Here is a 24,103-nt window from a genome sequence, read left to right as displayed (position 1 = left end):
GCTTTCGGTAGGTTCCAAATAACTTATGTTTGCTTCGCAAGTTCGAGGTGCTTGCTCCGGCTGAAGATATCAATTTCTTGCTAAACACAGGTCTCGCGAAGCGCTAGTGAGCTTCCCTGCTCGCGTAGTGTAAATAGCCCCTTTTTGTTTATTCGTTGCGGTGATACCTTGAAGTTATCAACCCGGCTCGCACCGCAATTCGAAATTGGCATCATAATTGAAATACATTTTGCCTTTGTCCACTACGAGTAGTACTTTCATCTCCGTACTCGTACAATGTCGATATTTCCAATTGGACTCTGGATGAAATATCCGAGCACGCCATTTAGGCGTGTCGCCGATTACATGCACTTTGATCCACGCGGTCCACTTTAAAAAAAGGTAGCGTTCCAAGGTTTGACGATGCTTGGCTGAAAAAGTCTTAAGCGGGTCTCCTTTTGTTCGAGGGAAGGAATCCGCCCCATTCCACCGTCGGTGGCTGCTTTCAGACCGACTCAAGTGGGGGATCGTCAATTGTTGACTGCAAAGATCGAAGCAGGTGTGACGAGGCGTTGCGACAGCTGGGGGTATTCAGTAGTATAGAGCCAATGGAGATGGAATAATCGGGTGTGAAATGCGTACAACGAGTAGTCGGGCCGTTCACGGCCATTCCAGAAGCCGTCAGAGCCCCGGAAAGCGCGGAGAAAGGGGAATGCTGAATGTTCTTAATAATCATGCAGTGGAACTGAAGCTCGGCATTCCTGCCTCTTGGGTTGCTGAGTCACTGCTGAGTTTCAAGAGCTTCGAGTGGGGATCTAGGGTTAGAGAACATTGAGAAAGGGCATAAATTAGATGTAAAAGTAATAATTTGGTCTAGATAGATGAGTTGGTAACCGTCAAATTCAACGTTCTGGATGTGAGTTGTTCAAAGGGTGAGGGGGGTTCGGATTTCCTGACACGGTAATCCGTGGAGATCGTGAGTTTCCCCGTGCGACCGTTCTGTTTTTAGGCGGTCGGAGAACAGATAAGCTACAGCGCAGGGTCTCCACAGAAAATTTTTCGAAGCATCAACTGATCGCGGTTGGCTCCACTCGGTCTTTGCCTCCTGAGGGCCGATTAGCCGGCCACACATGCACCACCATCAACAACCCCCAAATATTCACCATTTTTTTCTAGGAAGAGAAGTTGATCTGGAAAAACTTGGAGGGGATTCTTTAGACTATAAAAATATACTTTGACAATACCACAGTCATAAATAAAGGGATAGATCTCGATTATCCAGCGGTGTCGAGAAACCGCCGAAGCCGGGCGCCACTTGGTCAGTGCTGAGGAACCCTTTTGCTGCGTTGTCTGCGTTGGCTGTAGTTGGCTGAGTCTAGAACCGAACTTGGACGAAAGACTCGGACCTGGTGACACGGCAACTCGAAGCTAAGTGGGCTTCCAAGGTTGTGTGGGCTGGGCGCTTGCATTCCATTCCCCACGCTGCAGATCCGCCCGTATAAGTCTGGGTGCTCTTCATTTTTTTTACATTCCTCGATTTTCTTTTACTCCCTTTCGCAACTTCCACCTCTTCACCTTCGTGACATATTTCTATATCCATATAGACCGAAAACCTCGACAATTCTACCGTCGATTGACTCCGGCTCCAATTCTACCAAAACATCACATCTACCCCCAACTATAACATCAATCGGTCCAGATGACCATTGCCCGCGCCGAACCGAAGTCGCCGTCTCCTGCTCGCGCAGTTCCTCTTCAACCTTTCAGAAACGCGAATAAACGCTGGCCCCCAATGGCCAACCGAAACGCTCTCCCATATAAACTCACGGTCATTTCCAAAGAGAAATTGGCTCGGGAAGCTACCGCTCCCGATCCCAACCTGCGCCGCTGCGTTGCACACTTCCGCCTACATTGTGGCTCCGTCGAGTGGACAGAGAACGATATGAAGTCCCGCATCAGTTCTTTCGAGTTTGAGGAAACCGACGACGAAGATGAATTAGACACCACCGATGACCAAGAAGATCTCATGATGAAGAATACCGTCATCCGTGTCGTCGAACCCCCTGCTGAGATTACGCCACCATCAAAAACCAACGCAGACAGTGGCATGCTAGTTCAGAGCCAGAACTGCATGGATTCCAATAAGAACTTCTGCTGTGTCACGGTCTCTCCCTGTGCTGGCTGAACCGGACTCTTCATGATGATCTTCTCGGACTACCTTACCACACTACCATTGCATCTCTTCGGTTCACCAAAACTACACATCATCCGACCGATATAACGACTTATGACTTCACGACAAATTTACGATCCAATAGACCAACACTGAATCCTGTATATAGCTACTGTCCTATATCTATTTAATCCACACCGAGAATCTTTTTGCTGGCCAATCATGATTTATTTCATCTTTTTTCAAGTTTCACTTGAATTTGTATCCTCAAATAAGTAAATTAAAAAATTCCCTTCACTCTTTGCTATTATCCCCAATGTTCTCATCGTCCGGCCATCTCGCCGCGATCGTGACTCAGAACTTGGTGGGTCACATGGGATAGCCACGATAACGCCGATTCTCGGAAAACGTTGACGATCTCAACTGCCTGGAGGACTTGTGCGAAAACAAAAATGGAGATTATGGAGCCCCGGATTCCCCAAATACATAGTAGGGACAGAAGCAGCGCGGAGCACTGGTGTGCTGATTCGTTAATAGGGCTATGGGTCTTCAGGGCGGTGGTGGCAAATCCTTGCCGATCTGTTACCATGCAGGGGTATGCGAATCCTCTTTTTGCGAACACAGCGCATCGCAGGCCCCCGTAGCATCGACAAGAATACCATCGAACTTTTCTCGTGCTGACGTATCGTGATAATACTTTGAACGCGAGTGGGCAGTTGTGATGATCCTCGTGATGGGCGATCGTGAACCAAAATCAGGACCCTGTCTGCTTAGGCCCCCAATCTTCAGAAACGTAACTACATATGTACATAACGGTCACCAAATTCCTCTGCCTTCTTCTCCTCATCATGGTCAAGGGAATGATGCTGAGTCTGCAGGCTATCCAGGGATCTTGACGCTAGTGATAGTTCGGCTTCGATCTGACTGGTCGGGATCTCACCCGCGCGCTACCCCAGATTTTCCTGATATTTTGGTCTACTGTATGTATATATCATGGAAACGTCATAAAAAAGTTTACAGTAGTATTGTTTACTGTTTGCATAATGACTCCAAATAATACCAGTTCGGAATTTCCTATTGCGAATGTGCCGTGGGACAACCCTCTGTCAATATCCTTGCAGGGGCATGATGATAGCGAAGAGATGCTAGAGAATGAGTGATATTGACGATACTATGTCACAGAAACAAATCAAGGTTTCTTGTACTGGGTTCGGGGGAATTCCGGCGAATGAAGGGATCAAAAATCCAAGAGAGAAATAAAGACAGGGTACTAGTGATTGAGCCTCGTTGTTTAGACTAGATCATTGCTTGGAGACAGTGACATCCACACCCCCATAACCAAGCTTTACTTGCCATCCTTCTCGGATCTTCTTGTTTTCTCCCATCACTGCATAATCGTCACTTGTCCCGGGGGTTTCCACCCAGATAATCGCATCGATTGCTTTGGCAGGGCCGGACACGATATGCAGTCGCAGAGAGGTTGCGTCAGACTTGTCGAAGGAGTACCTGTCGATCTGGCCAGCACTGATGACGACATAAATACCCATTGAAGCGATATACACTCGTCGTCGCACAGCGTCTCGTGGGTGCACAGTGATAGTACTACCACTGACAGCCATGTTTCCTCCATATGTTATCAGTCCGATATCGGGGTCATCAACGACATAGGATGCCGACCCAAGCATGACGCCCAAGAAATTGGGCCCATAGTCCCCAGAATAATCATCGCCGCGAAGGGTATCTGGGAATGAGTGAAAGCCATTATACATGGAGCCATCCTCGCGGATGTTACTGAGCGGGCCGGTAATACCTCCATAGCCGACTCGAAGGAGATAAGTGTCCTTGGGATCTTGGCGGAATTGAGAGAGAAGAGGAAGTGCATTGAGCCCTGATCCATAGTGGTGAATCATTCGCTCGATGCGTTGCAATTTACCACCATAACTAGAGCGTGGGGATCAGCAAAAGTGCCAGCCAAATGAAAACTAGAAGGGAGCTCACATGAAGTCCCAATAACGCCGGGCATTCCCATTCCATCCCCAATGTGACACTGTCGGCATGAATCCCAGGATGCTATTGATGGTTTTTGTAGCGGTATTCGTCAACTTGAAATAGCTTGAGTCGAACGTCAGAAAACCTTTTAAAAAAAATCTCCTGGTCGCTATAACTTACTTGCTCCAATAGTATATTCCTTCCTGGCCTGTCGAATCCCATGCCATTTCACTCCCAAAGGGTTCTGCCTGAGAGTCCCATGCATCAGCCCGAAGCTTCATCGCGGCTTCTACGGCGTCTGCTTCGTCCGACCATTTTTCGCGCTGAAGATCGGCAAGAAGCTCTCCAACAACGGTCTCGCCCATCAGTCCTAGGCGTGAGTAACCTATCACCCCATCTCCGTTTGAGTCTGTTTCAAAGCAGGCAATAGTGGTGTTATAAGCTTGTCCAAGATACCACTGCCAATTGTGAACTTTCAAAATGGAATCGTTATCTCTCCCCGCACGATACAGTGCCCAATATGCTCCAATGACATGAATATAATCGTATGCCCGATCTGTAGCATACGACGCATCCTTGTTCCAAGACCACCAGTTGCCCCAGTTGATCGACTGGTCATACTGGTAGCCAGGAAGTTGTTTGGGCTCGTAGAAAAAGATACTTTTGCGAACCGTGAAGTCTGAATTTTGGATCTTCTTGGACAGCACTTTGTTGGCGAATTGCTCCAGTTTGGCTACTTCCGACGCATCGGCGAGACCAAACTGTTTCATTGCGGTCGCTAGGTAAATCACACCACCCTCATCACTTAGTCCCGATATCCAAACTCGAGGCTCCTGAAGAACTTGTGCACCTGTGGAGTGATCCCATGTTATCACAGACGGAGATCGCCCGAAGGGGTCCGTCGGGTCGTTATACCACATGGATGTAGTTGAGAACTTGCCGAGTCTGCTGATGACTGCCGGGGCTGACTCGGTGATGAAGTAATGCACAGTCTGGACTTTACCATCTTTGTACGTGATGGTCACTTTGGCTCGACCCCAAACAGACCCCGTTGGCGTGAGAGCGAACGAGTTCGTTTGAGACTTCGTGATCTTGAACGCGTCATCGCTCGATTCAATCTTTGAAATGTCAGAGCGAAACACAAATAGTTGAGCAGTGAGATCGGCGGGGACGATATAGCCCGGGATTCCGATCGCCAGAGGCGTGTTGGTTGACTGAACCGCCTTTTGTATACCGCGAATACCATTCTTGACAACAGAAAATCGAAGCCCGTACGTGATTGATTCACCGGTCTTAAGGACCCGAGAACTTGGCTCATTCCAAGGCGTGACTTCCGCCCATTCGTTCTCCGCATAGGCCTTGGTATGGGACTGCCATTCGTAAAAACCCTCGTAGGTTTGACTCCCATAGTACAAAGGATCCGTGCTGGCCTCATCCAAATTTCTCCACGCTTCGAAAGGGGTGCTCGTGTTAGAAAGTGGGGTGACGATCAAGGCAGCACCGGTTCCAGCTGTAGGCATGACTTGGATATAACCAGCATCCAAGCCTATATACGGATCAGCCAAAGAGCATTTAGCCGACATATCAACCGCCGTGCGATTGGAAAAAATGCTATTGAATTCCGTTGGAAATCCGAGACCTCCAATCTCAAGGCTTGCATTTCCTTGGTTTGTCAAGGTAAACGATAGACCTAGATCGCCGTCGACATCTGACCATTTTCGAATAACTTGAAGAGGCGACTGACTCGGCAATGTCGACGCAAGGTCTGCGGCAGCAAGTGCTGTAGAATCTATTGCTTTCACCTTTTCCCTTGCGCTTGACGAATCACCTGAAAGCCAAGGAGTAGTTCCAGATTTGCGATAACGATAGGTTATATCACCATTATGGTATTGTCCATTTCCCGCTCTGTATGAAATGAAGTCAAATGGCATGAAGTCAAAGTCATTTCCAGTTGGTTTAAGAGAAGCGAGAATCTGAGAGTCCTTTACTAGTTTGACGTCAAAATTTGCTGTTGACAAGGACGTATATCCACTACTGAGACCAAGTGTGTCATCTTGAGCATCAACCCCGAAGCTCAAAATGACGGCAATGAGAATGCCTCGTAGTCTCATGGTGCTAGTTCTGATGGGAAGTTTCCCGGTTATCGCCAATTAATGCATCCCTGAGTGTGGTTGGGATTTGTGGCTACCACGACAGTCCGATCGATTTATATGACATTGGCTGATCGATGAAGGGACTGATGCCTTGTCTAAAACATATGTTTAATTTGGAACTGCAGGTATCAATGGAGTAAATTTCCAGTGGAGAAACTATCTCCGTGAGGTTTGTTTACTGGATTGTTTATCCTTTACCCCACACTTCCTCCGTAGCGTTACATCGCTGATTTAGTCTCGTTGTTTACAAAGCTTTGTCGCTCGAAAAAATAGTCTTATTCCTGTCAATGGATCAAATTTTAATGAACATCACTCAGAAAATAGCCTCAGAATTTCGCAAAGGAGAAACCCGATGAGCTCGCCAATGAGCATCTATTCGAAGTGTGGTGGGGAGTGAACGATGTGTCAAGGCTGCCTCGGAATCGCTCTCCCGAGATTGGAACTCCCGTCGCAACAGTATAGCTCGTTCCCAACAGACGACCCCAGTTATAGTTTCTGGATCTAAAAAAGCAATAATCGTGTTTATGCCCTTTCATACTCCAACCACACTCACCATGGTAGACCAGGAAGGTTGTTGAATTTTCTTCCTGGGTAGGAGGGACTCAAAATTACATCGACGATGATCACCACGATTGCAGTGATACATATCCAGGAAGTCAACTGCTAAATCAGCAAGGAATGCTAGAGCTCCCCTATCGGACCTTGGTGGAACTTCAATCAGAGTTATGTCCTGGCCCGGATGAGGCGGCTCTAGCTTAGTCTTCGATCAGACAATTGGCATTTAAATGGCCTTCCTCCATTTCCTTGGCTTCCGCTTACATATCGGGCGGCGCGATGATGCCGCTGATATCAATTTTCAAACTTGGATCCCCTCGGGGTGTTTATTCGGGTGATAGTTAGTATATGCATACTACTAGTACCTACAAGTTAGTAGGTATTTATAGTTAGTTAGTCGGGAACACATGTTGAATATACGCGGCAATATTGAGAGGAGCTAGAGTAAGCACATAGAGATTGTGGGAACTGAGCGATATACCATAGACAAAATGGACATCTGGCTATCTGAAAGACGTGTCAAGCTGTTACTTAAGACTGTCTCAAAGGTTGGCGAAACGGTTTCCCCATTAGTCCTAGCGCATCGCCCCCAACGGTAAGACTCACAACATTTATCAATGGATTTCAAACCACGTTCTTCTTTTCAATCTTCTCTTAACTAAAAATCTTCCATTCAAATCCTACACAATCAACCGATCTTCACTATGAGCCACACTTTCTATGACGGCACTATTGTGGTGCTCCAACGCATCCTCGACACACTTTCACATATACTCCACCAAGCCGAGAAAGCCCCCAATGCCAGCACCCTCCCCGAGGCTCGTTTGCATGAGGACATGTATCCATTGACCGATCAGATCCGCCTTGTTGTTCAGTTTACAGAGAATTTGACGGCCAAGGTGTCTGGCCGAGAGCCAACTACCTATGAGGGTAGTCCGTTAACGTTCGCTGAATTCCACGAGCGCATCGAGACAGTGCGGAAGTCGCTTAACGAGGCCGACAAGAACTATATCAACGAGAATTACGACAAGGCTGGGCCCACTAAGATTGCGCCCACTGTCTCAATTGATGTTACCAGTGCTGTTTACGCTCATCGCATTGCATTGCCGAACATTTACTTCCACCTCACGACCGCCTATGGAATTTTGCGCAAGGAGGGGGTTCCTCTTGGAAAGGTTGACTACTTCACTGGGTTTTTCCCTCCCGGCGAGGCCAAGGGCTACTAGAGAAGGGGGGGAAGATGAGCTGTATAGAAATGATTGTGGCTAGACTACGGCAACCTAGCTGGTATTGCTGACGCGGGGCTGGTATAAGACACAGTTTGGAGCATACGAGATCTGGATGAGGGACAGGCATCGACCAATTCATACTCTTGTATTAAACAGCCTAAAATGATATATATGAACTAAAATTCTTGTGAACCATGTTTAATGTATTGCTCAATTACGGTGCACAAAGATAGACATAATAAGCCCCGATCGCTGAGAATATTTCGCAGAAGCCAACTCCTTAGGTAAAAGATGGCCATCTCCATTTGCCCTCAGTGCTTCAGCAAGTGTACATTTTCCAATTGTCGCAAAGCCAAGGCGTTTGTAAAGATTCACGGTGACGTGGTTTTCAGGCTTGACCATGAGACGGATGTGTATTTGATTAGGCGACGATTGCCAAGTTCGTAAGCAGTCGACCGCCACCTGGCATAGTTTCCCACCAAGACCATTTCCACGGTGCTCTGGAAGCGTAAATAGACTTAGCATTTGCCATCGTTCTTCTTCTGCGTCTGATTTCAACTCGGTTTGCCCAGATTCGGTGGGCAAGGCGAAATCGGCCATGGACATTGGCCCGCGTAGTGTGACTTGACCAATCCATTCAACGGGCGGGGCAGTCGTATTTCTGACCACTGGAGTTGCGGCACATATGAAGACCTCACGATCAGGTACTGTCAAACGATCAATCCAGTCGGATTCAGAGAAGGCAGCCTCGGTCTCATATGTGGACGAAAATGAACTGGGTGAGGTTTTCAACGCTCGTAGTCGGAGATCTCGATATTTTTGAGCAGCCTCCGAGACATTTTCAGTCTTGGAGACTTTGAAAAATGAATATTCATGTTCAAGCTCCATTGATGTGCCAAGAAAATACTTCAGAGAAGGAACACAGGTTGCTCTCAAGTAGTTAAAACTATTTATTAGCAGTCATCCAAGACCTTTGAGTGGATCTGAATGTAGCTGACTACGGCCAGTGTGAAAAAGGCCGGTCGTGCTTACCGGCGGTTTCCCCTTCCCCCACTTTTCGACCGGCAATTCTCAAAAATACCGACCGATGAGTCGGAAGACCCATAAATACTATGAATATATGTGCAAAAAGATAAATGTCTTCTATGTAAAATAAAACCGTGATCTATTCTGTGCACATGGTGCCTGACCAAAGAAAGGCCGCGTCAAAGTCATTCGGTATCTCCGGTGCGTCCAAAGAGCCCACATCAAAACTGGATTGGGCAAGGAAGTCCTGCATCAACGGGTTTCGCAGGGTCATTTCAGTCGTTAGATAAGGGCTCAGAGTATCGGCAACTTCTTCAATAGGGAAATTTCCGTAGTCCATTGACGCCCCGGATACGGGCGAAGGGCTATGATGTTCAAGGGGCTGCCGTACTGTCGGATCGGGGATGAGAGGCATATTTTCATCATTTGTTGGAGAAAGTGCAGCATCAGATATGCGACGACTCAAGCAGATACGAACTCGCTGAAGGTGCTCGTAGAGATCCTTGGCCGCTAGGCTATTAGATGCGCTCAGGACTCTCAAAATCTCAGTTGCGATATCGACCGATACAAGATCGTTGGGATCCCCCAAGGGCAGAAGACTTGATATGGTGAGTACCAACGCCGAGGAGAACAAATAGGCTGGAAAAGCGTAGCCGAATAATGACACTGATCCACTGGTCCATTCTTCGACGCATAGTTTCAAACAATACCGCGCAGCGTGGATGCAAGCTTCGCTCAAAACTCCAATGATTGGAGTAATTCCCTCATTTGTTGGAGAGGAATTATCTTTGATATGACAAACGAGTAGATTAAGCAATACAGGTCGAATTGCCAATATCACACACTATGATAGGTCAAGTTAGTTATAGAAAAAAGCGGCCGACGGTTGGAATTGGAGAAACGCACATAACTGAATTGAAGGTGCAAAAATACTGTATATGTCGAATTGGGCCTATCTGCCTTGAGTCTGAGACTTTCTGGGAGCGTTTGTACCCATTGCTTCAGCTGAATGAGTAATTTCTGCTCACGCTGGAGAAAGCTTTCGGTTGACTTCTTGCGGCTGTATATTTCTCTGGTCGTATTCCCTATAATTCTGGCAAGATCTATGGTTACCACTTGATATTCACTATCTGAGAAATGCTCAGGATAAGCGTCAGAGATCAAGTTAGAAGGTAGATCAACGTGAACATCGTCATCGTGAATCTGGACAGGAAAACCTGCTTTAGAACCCCAGAAGCGGTCAAGCATATAGATTGTCCACCATACGCGAACACGATGCTCTCTTTCCACTTGGTGTAATGTTTGACTTTGAGGAATATTATAATTTAATCCGAGGCTGAGACTGAGTCGTAGAGCATTGCCAATCAAAATGTATGCAGAGTGGAATCGGTTAAGAAATTGACAAAAGTATGCCTTTGCGATGGTCAGAACAACCGTGGATGAAACAAGAACAAAGAAATAGAAAGGGAAGCCCTACAAGAAGGAGAATGCTTTCAATGTGATTCATACTGGGTCGTTCAGGGATGATTTGCAATAGGCTCATTGCCCGAGCGAAGAACGTAGATCCCGGCATGGCGGACGTGTTCAAATTTGTCGTGTCATAAACTGACGAGAAGGCCTGGCCAACGGCGAATAAAGCAAAATATTTGCACTGAAGACCGGGATCATCAAATTCTTTTCTCTGGTAGATGTTGTGAAGAACATCCAACGTTTCTTTCCTAAGAACCAAGTGAAAAGCAGGGTTTAGATGACCAAGGGCAGTTTTTACCAATAGCTTGGCATAAACTAGACTTGGCCACTGCACTTCAGCATTGAACAGTGACTCCAGGGTATTTTCATCAGTATATCGCCATCGAGGTAAGTGAAACACTAGCGAATCTGTCGTGCTCAAGCACTGGCAAAGACGAGTGGCGAAAGCGGTACAGGCTGCTTCACTGATGTATAATGGTAGAGCCGAGCTACCAAGGCTTTGGAACCATGGAGTCTCTCCCACTGCGTGATCGTCGTGAATAATGGGGCTTACATTCTCGGATTGTCGGGGAGGATCATTCAAGTTCATCGTTTGCTCGAGGGAACTTGAAGGAGCAGGTTGCCCATGAGCTCGGCGTGTCTGTTGATCTTGAAGTTCTTGGCTATCTTGGATAAGCTGTTCCAAGTAGCTATAATTCTCAAGTTAGAATTTTCTCAATATGAAGCTTACTAGATAATGAATCTTGTGCGGCACCTTTCGTCAACCCGAATCTTACGATCGCGGTTTGCATAGCGACACTGAGCTGCATAGCCAGCTCTTCGGCATCGCGAGCATGGCTTTTCGCCGGAGCATTTGACCTTTTGCGAATGACACCGATGGCAACTGGATAAAGGATGAGTAATGATTTAGTGGTATTAGTTATATATGACTGCACTGGAGTACTGACGCGATTGGTCTTTTTTGAGATCTTGTCCCGCCCGATGGATCGTGACGTCGAAATTCCGATCGGTGCATTATAGCCACGGAAATTAAAACGAGACCACTCACTCTTGTTGATCAGTATAATTCAAGCACAACACCAAGAGATACGGTAACCGAGACAAGTGCAGAGATGGCCAAATGCAACAAGTGGACGTGGGGCGACGACACGATCTCCGGAGGGAACCGGCCAACTTTCAAACCGCCGACTGCTGGTCCAATCAGAAGCAATTATCGGTCGACGCCTACTGCACACATCGGTTCCGATTCCTCGTGGCTGTACTATGTAATAGCCGCTAGCCCTCTGTGTATGTATGATCACTAAGCTTTGTGATTATGAAAGATGTGGCTGGATCATAACTAAAATGCTGTGACCACCCCGACCGGTGATTGGCCCAAGGAGGTTCGAATTTAATATTTTAGTTGATCACGGCTTCCGAGAGAAAAGTTTTCCCGGAAACGCCTCACTGCAGCCATTTAGTGGCTTGGTCAACACTGAATACCTAGGTATCAAAATCTGCATGTACAGTGGTGCCCCCCCTCCGCCGAGAGTGAGGGGGTCCGAGCCTGAATAAATTCTAGTCCGTGGCACTGGTACAGACGACCTTGTAACAAGCGCCTACAGGAAAATGAGTTCGAGAAGCATCGATTAACATGCCTGGGCTGTCCGAATGATCCATGGAAATAATCCCGGATCGAATTTATCCTGGATCGAATTTGAAGCTGCCCACCCTTACTGTTTCTGCTCCAAACCAGCGTGAAATGGAGCCAAGCGACCCTTGATCGGGATGCTGTATTCGAAGCTAATATTCGCATTTCCATTTATTTGAGCTTGTTCGGTGGTGGCAATACGTTTTCGCAGCGTTTTTCTTCTCGTATTTCTCGTTATGTTGCCAACTACCAATGTCATGACCTTCTCCTCCTTATTTGTACCACAGGAACAGAGGGCTCTAGTTGTATGGTGAATGACTACATGCGCTCTTGTATGTTTTGATATGTTGTATGCGTGCTATTATTTTTTTAAAAAAAAGTTTTTGAGTTGGGTGCGCTTGTTGGTCTATCTCTTGTCTTCTTTTGCCCTGAATGTACGCAGATAAAGTGACCCTCGGAAAAACCTGAAGCTATTCTAATTTTTCGAAGCTCCTTCGTTCTGATGTCTTCCAAGCTCCCTGGAGCTTCACAGCTGGGTGGTCGATTTCATTGTACGGAAAGTCGTCGGAATCGGAATACCCATCCCCTTTGAACCGAAGAACATTGGGATAGAAAGGGCTGTACCATATTGCATTACTCGCCCAACATTGACGTGAAACTCTTCTGGCATACCCATTGCCCTAGAACCACGGAGAGCAATGGCCATGGTAAAAGGTAGTGATGGGTGAAATAGTTGGTGCGAAACTTGAATGACTCAGCACACTGGTGCCTGAAGCGAGGCGTCGGCACTCCCCTGCAGAGCAGACCGTAACCATGTTTACACATCAGGGCCCCTATAGTGTTCAATGATGTTTAGATTAATGCGTGTAGGCACTCCTTGATTTTATAGTTTGTTATAAAATACCCACCTACTAGAGTCAATATGTTAGCCAATACAAACAGTAATCAGGCAAGATGGCCGAGTGGTCTAAGGCGTTACGTGAGTTGCCATTTACCTTAACTTCTTTAAAGAATCTTTACTAACAATCGCACAGGTTTAGGTATCACTGTACACCGTACAAGATGCAAGTCCGTAATCTTTCGGGGCGTGGGTTCGAATCCCACTCTTGTCAACTTTTTTTTCTACATTTCTAGACGCTTCCCCACAAAGCGCAATGTTTGTACGTGATTCGACCGAGGTTAGCTCTTGATAACCTTCCGGGTTGGACAGAACGAGAAGGGGATTGAAATTGTGCGTAGTCACAGACATATACAGGGCCTGGAAAACAACTTGAGCCGAAGCATCGTTCTCGCCGCCCGGTGATATACGAGATTTACTAGTACACCTAGATCGAATTTATGGACTAGGTATACCATCATTTAATGCTACTAGTAAATCGTCGTAGTCATGAAAACTTTCAATATACAACTTTCCAATAAATTACACACAAAGCATATGAGCAAGCAATTAGAAGGGGCCAGCTAAGTCTAGAAACAAAAAGAGGCCCCCTTTCACATGCATCCGCTATTTCATAGTACTATCAACCAGCTCGCGATAAATCTTCTTCAGATCAGAAATATCGGCCTGAAGCTCCTCGACCTGCTCGCTCTTCTCGCCGAGCATCTCAAGAGTGGTCAGGTAGCGCTGGTCGATTTCAGCAAGCTTGCCCTCAAGTTCTTCGACCCGAGTATCAGAAGTTTGCTTTTCTTCAAGCTCGCGCATAAGGTCAACGACCTGCTGCCGAGCTTCATCGCGTTGAGTGGTGACACGTAGAAGCTCGTCCTTGGACCCGGCGCGCTCACTTTCCAGCCGGCGGACTGTTGCGCTCATGCGCTCTACCAATTGGACAGATGGGCCGGCACCCACGGTGGACTCAGATATGATGTCGTTGATACCGCGCGATGCGGCGGCTTGCGTGCCGCCGTATGCGGAGGGAGTAGCAGGTTCTCCGGTAAAGTACTCATCGGGCTCGAATTGAATTGAGGGTGTTTCCATGATCATGGATGGTGTGTTCAGCGAGGTGTTGATTAGAGGAGGGGAAAGTACACCCTGGTTGATTGAGGCTGGGTAGGAGTTTTGGCGCGGGGGTGTGCCGATATCTGGAGAGGCTGCGGATGGGATTGTTGAAGAGCGGCGGCTAGTTGGGCGGTAGTCTAACAGACCAGATGGCACTGCATCAAGATTGCTCGAGCGCCGTGTAGATGGAACGGGTGAGATGCCTCGAGGCTGTTGCAAACTGTTGACCTGTTCTCGCCATCTGGCACGTTCTTCCTCGAGCTTTTGTGCCCATGTCGCATCTGAAATCTTCTTTTGCTCGGAGAGATCTTTCTGACTAGACGAAAGATCATCGGCTGTTTTCTCCAGCTTCTGTTGCAGTTTCTGCAACTCTTCCATGCGCTCGTCTAGTTTGCTCTCGAGATCTTGTTCGTTCTCTTTGGCTGTTTCCATATCTTCCTCCAGTTTCTTGGTCTTTAAGTTCTGTAGCAAAAAAAACCATTGTTAGTATTCTGCAGGTGGGGGGGGGCAATGACCGGATGCAGAATCTTACTAGGTCCCGAATCTTCTTTCGCAGGTCAGCTTCTCTCCGTGACACATCGTCGCGTTCTTTCTCTACACTGGCCAGTCGGGCGAGCAGGGATCCCTCAAGGGTGTGCCAGTTTTCACTAGCGACAGAATATTGGGTCTGGAGCGTCTCGATTTGCCGTAGGAGCTTGGCTTGGGTCTCTCCAGTTGCACCGGATGAGGCCTCTTCTGCGCGTGAGCGGAGACTCTCCATCTTGCTCTCCAAAACAGATTGTTCGCCCTTCAGCTCGGCCTCCAGCATACGCGCACGCTCCTTCTCCTGTTCTGCCTCTGCTTTCAAGCTGCCAATCTCCTTCTTCGTCTTTTCTTCGCTGATGTCCCGCTCAATTTTGATAGTTGAAAGTTCCTCCTCGAGGTCGTCGGCTCGACGTCTTTCTTGCTCCAACGCATCTGACTGGGCCTTAGACTCGGCCGTTTCCGCGCGTGAGACAGCACGGCTCAGCTGTGCCTTCATTTCTTGCACAGTTTGACTGAGTGCATTGCGTTCGTTCGTAACAGCTTCAAGGTCCTTGGCCACTTTGGTTTGCGAAGACAGCGAGTCATTAGCTCTCTTCTCGGCGGCCTCGGCTCGTTTCGCCTTCGCTTCTGAACTAGCCAGGTCCCTTTCCATCTTCTCGGATTTTTTCTTGGTTTCTGTCTGAGCTTTAGTATTATCGGTCAGCTGCTGACGCAACTTCCTGACAACAGTTCGGTGGTCCATTTCGGACTTGGAAAGCTTTTGGCCCTCTTCCAGAAGTAAGGCAATTTTCTCATCCTTTTCCAGAAGTTGCTTTTCGACACTGCCAGGAGAAGCAGACGCAGCTGCACTCTTAGCAGATTCGGCAGCTTCTTTGGCCAAGTATTTGAGCTTTGACTGCAATGCATCGATGCGTTCAATATATCCATGAATTTCTTCTTGCCGCTGGGACTCAGGTGTACCGTCGCCGGTGCGTATTTCTGACAGGGCATCTATACTGGGGCGTGGACTTTCCACGGATGCACGGTTGTTTGGAGCCTCAGCCTCTTCCGTAATCGCGGTTCGTTCATCGGCGATGTCTGAAATCGAGGGGCGCCCCCCGGTATCGCCAGAAGGTCGCGGCAGAGTCTCCGCAGCACCGCCATCTATGGACTCGCGTGTAGACGGCTCTACTTCGGAGCTAACATTCAGCGCTGATTCTCCTTCTTCGACAGCCTCTTCTACAATTGAGGAGCTTTTGAGCCCCTCGGCGACTTCGGCGGAAGATGCAATGTTTGCGTCGATCTCCAAGCTTGGACGTCCATCGGTGCTCGGCGAGGGCTTGCATTCGGCGATGACAACCCACTCGGTGATGATTGAGAGTTTCGGGCCGCAGTGTTTTTTACCACAGCTCGTGCCAGGCGCTCCTGGAGTCGGTCATTTCTGCGTGCATTGGAAGAGCTGCGCGAGATTGCTGGGTGTTCTGTTAGCTCAGCGCGACAGTAATTGATCAGGACGCAAAATTCATACAGCCAGCAGGAGATCGTGAGATTGGCGGTTGTGGTGCGACAGTTTCGCCCTCTTTAGGCTTTGGTAGTCCATTCTTTGCTCTCTCCTCCTCATCCATCAGGATATTGTCCAATCGCGATTCAACACCTGCCACAGCCTGTTGGAAGAAATTGCCCATGGCCCATTTCGGCTTCTGGCCTTGTGAGTCCTGTGACATGACGAATAGGTGTGTTTAATAAATAACGATTCGGCTACTGAGCAGCAAATGCTTCGTGTTCGGATTGCATGAGATCGGCGGGGTAGTACACGGTCAATGTTGAAGGGTTCGAGAACTGTTTTTCGAAGAGAGGAAGGGTTCAATTGGCGTCAAGAGTCAAGATAGAATAGGCGAGAGGGTGTAAATCAAAGGATTGTAAGATTCGAGGTTGAGCTAGAAGTACAAGGCAAACAACCACGTTGCAGAACGAATGTCGCACAAGCGATAGAGTGCGCGAAGGGGAAAGCCTTATTGTGGGGAGAACCCAAGGCGTGGAAGATGAAGATCAACACCAAGCAGAACGCGCTCAACCTGAAAGCGAGAGAGTTGGAGTTGGAGTTGGAGCTGGAGGAGTGAAAGTGGAGGAAATTCGGTGGGAGCCGCGTTGACTGGACCTCGTTGAGTCTTGGCGGTGCTTCCGTCATCCCCTCAAGCTCTCCCCTTCTCTTCGTAAACTAAGAACGGACTCGGAACTTACAACTACTGCACAACTCACCCTTCTTCTGCTTTGGCCCCGGGCCTCATTCAAATCACCATGTCGTTAGACCCGCCAACCTACCTCAGCTCTCTGCAGAATAATATTCGTGCCAGGCCAATTCCCTGGGACGGCGCTGTCCGTGCGGGCAACATCACCGATGACCACCTTAAGAAAATCAAGGCTGTGGACAAGGTGCGAAAGGACCAGCGAATTCAAACGGTAGAGGCAGATCTGCCGGGGTACACAAGCTTGCTTGCGGGAGGTGAAAAGGGAAAAAGTGTATTGGACTCGGCTTCGCGGAGGACCGACATTGTTCAATATATCTTGGTGTTGGCATCGGACTTGATCCAAGGTATAGCCAGCTCACCCCAGTCATACTATCTCATGCCGGTGTCCAATGTTTAACCTCTTTCATTTAATCCAGATGTTCCTGCGCTGGCTGACTCCCTCGTCTCGCACCCCGAACCGTACAAGTCATTCCTACCATTCCTGCACCATTCGACAAATGCCGAAGATCCCATTCCCCTGCTCGCATCTACTTTCCTTACGGCATTAGTGTCGCACAGCCTGACCGCATCATCTAAACCCGCCGCCCGGGACCAAGAGGCTCTCCCGCAGCTATATGTCTATCTTTCTACCTTGGCCAAGAACCAAGATAGCGGCCTGCAGGATATCGGTGTACAAGGGTTTTCGGAGCTCCTCCGCAAGAAGAATTCGCGCGAAATCTTCTGGACACACCGAAAGGAAACTCTGGATCCTCTGATCCAGACCCTGCGCACCGCCGCGGGGACGAAGGAGAATGGTGGCTCATCTGGAAGCAGCACACGTGGCATTGAGCCTGGCCTGGCAGGCGGAATTGGTCTTCAGCTGCTTTACCGTGTACTTCTGGTAGTGTGGCAGCTCACATTTGAAGGCGAGCTTGTCGGTGAGGAGCTGCAAGAGTAAGTAGTCCGCTCGAGGAATTTCATCTAAAGTTAGATTGCTGACAGCCCATCTAGGAACTACGAGATTATCCAACTCTACACTCAACTCCTCCGTCTCTCACCCAAGGAGAAGACGACCCGACTGCTCCTTGCCACCCTTTACAACCTCTTCTCCAACAACCGCACAACTCTCCTCCCCGTTGCTGTGTTTGTCCGACTACCCGCTCTCCTGACCAACCTCGCTGGGCGTCACCTTACGGACCCCGACCTCCTCGAAGATCTTACTGGGCTCTCCACCATGCTAGATGAATACACCAAGACACAGACTACCTTTGATCAGTACGCCACCGAGGTCCAGTCTGGCCATCTGCGCTGGTCGCCCCCGCATAAGAACCCCACATTCTGGAAGGACAATGCGCGCCGGATCCTGGATGAATCCAACGGGGCCCTGCCCAAGAAATTGGCCGAGATCCTATCAAAGAGCTGGGATAATGACAAGCAAGTTCTTGCTATTGCTTGTAACGATGTGGGACACTTGGTCAAGGAGCTGCCGGAACGACGTACGCAGCTCGAGAGGCTGGGTCTGAAGGCGCGGGTGATGGAATTGATGGCCGACAAGGACGAATCAGTACGATGGGAAAGTCTGCGGGCTGTTGGAGAATGGCTCCGTTATACCTTTGACGCATGATGGATCTAGATGCTATACTATGTGTGATTGGTGATTTTTCTTTCTTCGGGATTTTGCGGTTTGCTCCAATATGGCGAGCTGAACATATACTTTGTTGGCATGTACCTTGTATTACTGCCATAGCGCATACTTTTCTATTTCTCTCTCGGGGCAGTTTTCTTGTATTTCTCCAGTTTCCAAGGTTTCTCTATGAAACCAGAGTTAGAAACGAAACATTTGCATTATGTCTCACTGATCAAAGGTCCGTCGATCGGTGGAGCCCCTGGTGGAAATGCCTTCTACGAAAAGACCAGGCAATAAATCGATAGTCAAACCTTACACTAAAGTTAGCCCGTCCTTTTTTGTCCTCCCGCAGACTCCTTAGCCTGGCGTATTTCCCCAGAACTTGGAATATAATCCTGTGGTTGGTTACCCCCGGGCCGGTCTGACTGTGGCACTCTCCACGCGGAACTCGACCGGAGATCTAAAATTCCCCGCAGATTTTCTTCTCCCCCACTCCACACCACATCAAATCCGCCTCTCCAGCACACCCCGAGGCAGCACCCATGTCGAGATCGTTTACCGGCTGCACAAGATGTAAAGCGCGGCGCCAAAAATGTGATGAGAAGCGACCTATCTGCGGTCGCTGCGAGACCGCCGGCGTGCAGTGCAAGTATGCGATGCAGCTGCAGTGGGGTGGACGGGCATTCTCGCGATCACGATTTGGAGCCTGCGTCGATACTGGGAACATGCAGAGGTTGGGTATGTCGACAAAAGACACCATTTTCACCCTCTAGAATGAATGCGCTGACCGAGAACTTGCAGAGTATTCGCCCGGAGAATTTATCTACACCACCAAGTCGGCGCAAGCCGGACAGTTACAATTACAATCACAATCACAATCACAGTCAGATCTCGCCCTGACACAACCCATCGATCCCTTTTCCTCACTATCGCACGATCAAAAGTCCTTACTGCACCACTTCATCAACGATGCCTCGCAGATTACGGCCTGCCACTCTGGCATGCAGCAGGATATCTGCCGCATGATCGTGCCCATGGCTCTTCAAACACCCTCCCTCCTCTACGCCACCACCGCCCTCTCCGCAATCCATATCCAAGCCCTACACAATCAATCCGAGAGCGTCAAGTCTGCCCCCGATATAGCCCGCCTGATGGCACTCAGTCTGGAGCATTTCCGGAAGGAATTGCAAAACCCGTCCTCCAAGGGTTCGGAGGCGTTGGTGGCGACAGCCCGAACGCTGTGCCTAGCGGAGATCCACTCCGGCGCTATCAACCCGAATTCCTGGCGCGCACATATAGAGGGTGCGAGGGCTTTAATGAAGGCCTCCGATGCATCTGGCGAGGACTCACTTCGCTCGGAGAATGGGTTTCGACGCTATCTGGATCGCTGGTACTGGTCCATCGTGTCGCTGACAGCGCTGACGGGCAACGGGCCCCCGATTGGCGATACTTCGGACTTTGCTCCGACAAACCAGCCAGGCCAGAAAGAGTTACCGGATTATCTGGACGATTATTGGGGCTTTACGGTGGATTTGGCGGCTGTTTTTCGACAGATTGGTGCGGCGGCTTGGCGGAGTCATCAAATTGAAAAGGACCCTCATACACAGGGGTTCGTGGAGGGAGAAATTGATAGTAGCGTCGAAGACGAAGCTGCAAATCTGGAATCTTCGATACACTACCTGATGGACCGGGGTGCCAGTACACAGCCCGAGCTTTATCCCGGCGTTGCAGATGCGCTGTCTCCGGATAGTATACAACATCTTGCGCTTTGCAATGAGGCGTTTCAGCATAGCGCTTTGATTCAGATTCATCGACGACTTCGGAAAACGCCGACGACATCTCCTTATGTGCAGCAGTCTGTTCAGCGGATTCTTGAATGCACGGCAAAGATTGGACCGTCGGCTGGGCTTAGTCCTTGGGTTTTGTTGACGACGCCGCTGTTTATTGCGGGTTGCGAGGCACAGGGGGAAGACCGTGACACGGTTAGGAGCTTGTTCTCATCTTTGCATGATACCATTCGCGTGCCGAATGTTCTGCAGTCCCTCAGGTTCCTTGAGCAATATTGGGCTAAGAAGGTCAATGAGGATGAGGATTGGAGTCACTTTCTTGGTATGTGGCTCGAAGAATTATTTTTCAATCAAGAATTTCACTAACCCGCTATACAGACCGTATGCAGTTCGACTTTATTCCTTATTGATGCCCCGGCTGGTGCACTGAAGCTTCAGTTGTGTGATGTGGGACGATCGGCGTTTTTCAAGATTGGCTTTTGGACATATTCTTTCTTTCTCTCTGTTTATATCCTTTGACTACTCATTTACTAGTCTCATTGAATTGTGGGTGTGGAGGACAGCAGGCTATTTTGGCGTATTTATCTATGTGTTCAAATTTATTACCGTGGAGTTCGGACTCGGTTATAATGTTGATATTGACCAATATGTATATTCAAATTTTGATACAAATATAATCACATGCAAACTCGACTTTTATACTCAGCGGCAACGAAGTCCACTCTGATTACCTTCACGTTGAGTATCCATACCTTCGAAAAGGACCTATATGATCGATTCAAAAAGGCGCATGCCGAATGGGAGCGGGAAGATGGCTTAATGGAGGTCAACCATCTAGCCAAAGCCCATGGGGGTAGTTCTCTAGATTGCGAGAAATGTGCAGAAGTACTGGATGAGCCCCTGAGAAAAGACTACTTTCCTGGAGAGCATTGCAGCTACCTGTTGAGTGAATTTCTAGCCTGAGTGATTGGCGTGGGACATGAACATGTAAATAGCGACGTGAATGGCGACGTGAATAGCGACGTGAATAGCGAGGGCAATAGCGACGTGGATCATCAGGACGTGGATGGAGTAGATGGAGATTCAAGTGCTCACCGTAGTAAGAAGAATCGGCGCAGCTATTGTTACGATGTATCGATCATATTGATGTTAGTACTACGACTCGTTATTAAAAATCATGGCTACGGATATTAGCATGCCACTCACGCTTGGCCGCATTTTGTAGTACTAGTAAGACACAGTCAAAAAGAGAACCTCGTGGACAGGAACCACCTGATATTCATGCCCAGTAAACCTTGGAACTTTAGATTGAAAGTAAGCAGGAGACAGTTCCACGCACTCCTTCCGCATGTTTCAGAACTTCAAGTTGAAGTCCCGATTTTGATATCAGCTTTCCCCCGCACATGTTGCACTTGCCTGCTTGCACTCGTCTGGGTCCATGTAAATCGGGGACGGGTTAATACATAATAGTTGAGGAAGTGTTTGCTGGGGGTTTTAGTGTTCTTGTAAATTTAAGTTCAACTTTGTACCTTGACTCACACAGCGGATGGGCTCCTAAGGTCAACGTTGTTAGGGAAATATCCGTGGAAGTACTAGTAGCAAGAACGTCCAAGCTCGGGACTATATGTTTTTTTTTTGTTCAAAAGGCAAGTCCAAATTGCGTAGAAACCGAGTCCTAGGATCTAAAGTCCCTTAAAATGCAAGAATAGAAATATAGTATTTAAATCAGCTGGCCTGGCACGCGACGCAAGCATACACCACAGGCCCGCCTACTAATTACTAGTACTAGTAAGAACTTGTGTCTTGGAGTACTCTAAGACCAGAGGTCAAACATAGTTAAAGGCTCGAAAGCATACTACTATCCATGGATTCTACGTAGTATATTCACGCCAAGACATAAAACGAATCTATTAGCACAGGGGTGAACCACGATAATTTATTTCGGTCACTCAGCCTCGCCCCAGACCTAGTGAGCATTTTATTCGCGACCCCTAACCCAAACCAAAGCAAGCCCAGCTTTATATATAGTACCTAGTATGTACTACCTTCAAGGGTCTAGGTGTGGGGACCCTTGGCTGCAGCCCTATGCTACGCGCTGATGGCAGGAGGTAGTTATATTTGGCGTCAATATAGCGGATGGTGCGACGATAGCCCACGCCACGGCGAGCCAAGCCAAGCCCAACCGGACTTATTTTTACACTTACCGCCATGTACGCAGTGTATACGGAGTACGGGGGTAAATGTACTATTGACTCCTCAAACATTCCAATCCCGAAAGAAGTGGGAACGTGGCGGTCGGCTCGTTGCCTTAGCTAGCAGGGGAGTGGGGAGGGGCCAGGCCAAGGAGAGTTTACGGCAAGTGCAGAGTGGAGACCGCGCGATCGGGCCGGGAATGAAAAGAAAGGGAAAAAAGGAGGACTTACAGGAGGAGATAGAGGACAAACAAAGAGAGAAACTGTCGAGGCCGCGACGCGAGTCCAGAAGTGTCTAGAGCCCGATAATCGCCAAAAATTGGTTAGGCAGGCCAGCCATGCACGCAATCGCGGTTTCAGCGAGTCCAATCCCGAGACAGAGGGCGATGCATGCACAAAGTGCTGTATACCCCATGTCTTAAAAATGGGAGTTTCCTCAGAGTCAGGGAGCCTACTCCGTAGTTATTCCCAAGTTCTGGTTCAGGTACGGAGTAAAGCGGTTCGAGGCGAAGGCTCCTCAAACCTTGTCTGGTTCAAGTCCAGCCACGGTGAGCGGTGGTTGGCCAGACTGAACAGCATGACCAGCGGTAGGAACTGCAAGTACTTCCCGATAGAGAAAGTAGGAGTGATGAGCATGAGCTGGAGGAGTAGAAAGTCCCGAACCCCTCATTGATTTGGTACGTTGATGTTGTAGCCGTATGATTGCGCACACCGTTTAGCGCCGGATTCTCAGGTGTCTCGATCCTTTTGAGGTGGCGCCATGCCCGTTGGAGCAGGATAGGCCGTGGCCACGCGCTGGCCCGAGAGCTCGGCGAGACGCCCGGGGCCAACATGGGGAGCTTTGGCGGACGAGCAGTTGGGAAGGGGGGATGTGATTGGCGAGTGAGACGGGACAAGACACATCAGGATGGCGAGCATCTGCAGAACGCACGTTCTCTTGGGGCTGGGCTGGGCTGGGCTGAGGGGGGAGGTGGGAAAAGGGGGTGGACTCCACTGATGATCCATGCGATATACTCGATGCCATGGTGGTGACGAGTTGATGGGGCCCCCTTAATCTAGGGCGGCAGAGGGGGATATTGAGTTTGGTGATATTCATGAGATGGAGACGATATACGAGTAGATAGATAGGGAGTATAGATTATGGAGTAGTGGCAATGGATAGAAAGTAAGCAATAGTGCAGGGGATATGGAATATTCAAGATGGAAGAACCATGGTTGACCAGGGAATTTTACCAGTCTATGCAGAGCGGAGTGCGTATGTCGGGCGGGGAGAGATGGCAATACAGGGGAAGTACTAGCTGGGTACCAATTGTTTATCGGGAACAACCACTATTTTCAAAGTACCCGTAAATTACCATACCCCCTCTGACAATACATGATCGTAGCTACCCCTGAATTATCTGGACGATCCACGACTCAAGGGGGAGTTCCTCCAGTCACACTATTGAATCCGGTTCTATTTCCGTACAACGGTCTGACAGCATAGTACGGAGTACTCAGAACTGGTAGCTGGTGAATGTATACAGTCCACAGCTACAGACAATTCTGCACATTGTGTTGTTTAC

The 24,103-nt window shown here is 48.7% G+C and overlaps 10 protein-coding genes across 10 annotated transcripts; 4 read left to right on the top strand and 6 right to left on the bottom strand.

The window, feature by feature from the left end:
• Window positions 1-1,678: 1,678 nt before the first annotated feature.
• N7481_002157 (uncharacterized protein) lies at window positions 1,679-2,164 on the top strand (the record flags this gene model as incomplete). Its single annotated transcript, XM_057261376.1, has 1 exon — window positions 1,679-2,164. The coding sequence occupies one exon, from the start codon at window positions 1,679-1,681 to the stop codon at window positions 2,162-2,164; it is 486 nt and encodes a 161-aa protein (XP_057126308.1).
• A 1,289-nt stretch (window positions 2,165-3,453) lies between these two features.
• Window positions 3,454-6,252, bottom strand: N7481_002156 (uncharacterized protein; the record flags this gene model as incomplete). Its single annotated transcript, XM_057261375.1, has 3 exons — window positions 3,454-4,093; window positions 4,151-4,264; window positions 4,322-6,252. 3 exons carry the CDS (start codon window positions 6,250-6,252, stop codon window positions 3,454-3,456), a joined length of 2,685 nt encoding a protein of 894 aa, XP_057126307.1.
• A 1,301-nt stretch (window positions 6,253-7,553) lies between these two features.
• On the top strand, window positions 7,554-8,075 carry N7481_002155 (DUF1993 domain-containing protein; the record flags this gene model as incomplete). The annotated part of the gene is made up of 1 exon (XM_057261374.1): window positions 7,554-8,075. The coding sequence occupies one exon, from the start codon at window positions 7,554-7,556 to the stop codon at window positions 8,073-8,075; it is 522 nt and encodes a 173-aa protein (XP_057126306.1).
• A 213-nt stretch (window positions 8,076-8,288) lies between these two features.
• On the bottom strand, window positions 8,289-8,966 carry N7481_002154 (GNAT family N-acetyltransferase; the record flags this gene model as incomplete). Its single annotated transcript, XM_057261373.1, has 1 exon — window positions 8,289-8,966. One exon carries the CDS (start codon window positions 8,964-8,966, stop codon window positions 8,289-8,291), a length of 678 nt encoding a protein of 225 aa, XP_057126305.1.
• A 277-nt stretch (window positions 8,967-9,243) lies between these two features.
• N7481_002153 (fungal specific transcription factor domain-containing protein) lies at window positions 9,244-11,589 on the bottom strand (the record flags this gene model as incomplete). Its single annotated transcript, XM_057261372.1, has 5 exons — window positions 9,244-9,948; window positions 10,011-10,517; window positions 10,582-11,271; window positions 11,351-11,457; window positions 11,568-11,589. 5 exons carry the CDS (start codon window positions 11,587-11,589, stop codon window positions 9,244-9,246), a joined length of 2,031 nt encoding a protein of 676 aa, XP_057126304.1.
• A 1,141-nt stretch (window positions 11,590-12,730) lies between these two features.
• On the bottom strand, window positions 12,731-12,910 carry N7481_002152 (uncharacterized protein; the record flags this gene model as incomplete). The annotated part of the gene is made up of 1 exon (XM_057261371.1): window positions 12,731-12,910. The coding sequence occupies one exon, from the start codon at window positions 12,908-12,910 to the stop codon at window positions 12,731-12,733; it is 180 nt and encodes a 59-aa protein (XP_057126303.1).
• Window positions 12,911-13,708: 798 nt separating this feature from the next.
• On the bottom strand, window positions 13,709-16,428 carry N7481_002151 (M protein repeat protein; the record flags this gene model as incomplete). Its single annotated transcript, XM_057261370.1, has 4 exons — window positions 13,709-14,662; window positions 14,733-16,067; window positions 16,109-16,176; window positions 16,233-16,428. The coding sequence occupies 4 exons, from the start codon at window positions 16,426-16,428 to the stop codon at window positions 13,709-13,711; spliced, it is 2,553 nt and encodes an 850-aa protein (XP_057126302.1).
• A 574-nt stretch (window positions 16,429-17,002) lies between these two features.
• N7481_002150 (H(+)-transporting V1 sector ATPase subunit H) lies at window positions 17,003-18,556 on the top strand (the record flags this gene model as incomplete). Its single annotated transcript, XM_057261369.1, has 3 exons — window positions 17,003-17,297; window positions 17,370-17,886; window positions 17,944-18,556. 3 exons carry the CDS (start codon window positions 17,003-17,005, stop codon window positions 18,554-18,556), a joined length of 1,425 nt encoding a protein of 474 aa, XP_057126301.1.
• Window positions 18,557-19,101: 545 nt separating this feature from the next.
• On the top strand, window positions 19,102-20,756 carry N7481_002149 (Zn(II)2Cys6 transcription factor; the record flags this gene model as incomplete). Its single annotated transcript, XM_057261368.1, has 3 exons — window positions 19,102-19,297; window positions 19,361-20,668; window positions 20,725-20,756. The coding sequence occupies 3 exons, from the start codon at window positions 19,102-19,104 to the stop codon at window positions 20,754-20,756; spliced, it is 1,536 nt and encodes a 511-aa protein (XP_057126300.1).
• Window positions 20,757-23,267: 2,511 nt separating this feature from the next.
• N7481_002148 (uncharacterized protein) lies at window positions 23,268-23,562 on the bottom strand (the record flags this gene model as incomplete). Its single annotated transcript, XM_057261367.1, has 2 exons — window positions 23,268-23,491; window positions 23,553-23,562. 2 exons carry the CDS (start codon window positions 23,560-23,562, stop codon window positions 23,268-23,270), a joined length of 234 nt encoding a protein of 77 aa, XP_057126299.1.
• Window positions 23,563-24,103: the final 541 nt, after the last annotated feature.

Source organism: Penicillium waksmanii, assembly GCF_028829765.1.
Source record: "Penicillium waksmanii strain IBT 27052 chromosome Unknown utg000002l:1.0-3326099.0:1.0-3328782.0, whole genome shotgun sequence".
In the NCBI taxonomy this organism is placed as follows: Eukaryota; Fungi; Ascomycota; class Eurotiomycetes; order Eurotiales; family Aspergillaceae; genus Penicillium; species Penicillium waksmanii.
The sequence above is the reverse complement of the archived record's forward strand: the minus strand, read 5'-3'. Positions and strand labels throughout refer to the sequence as shown.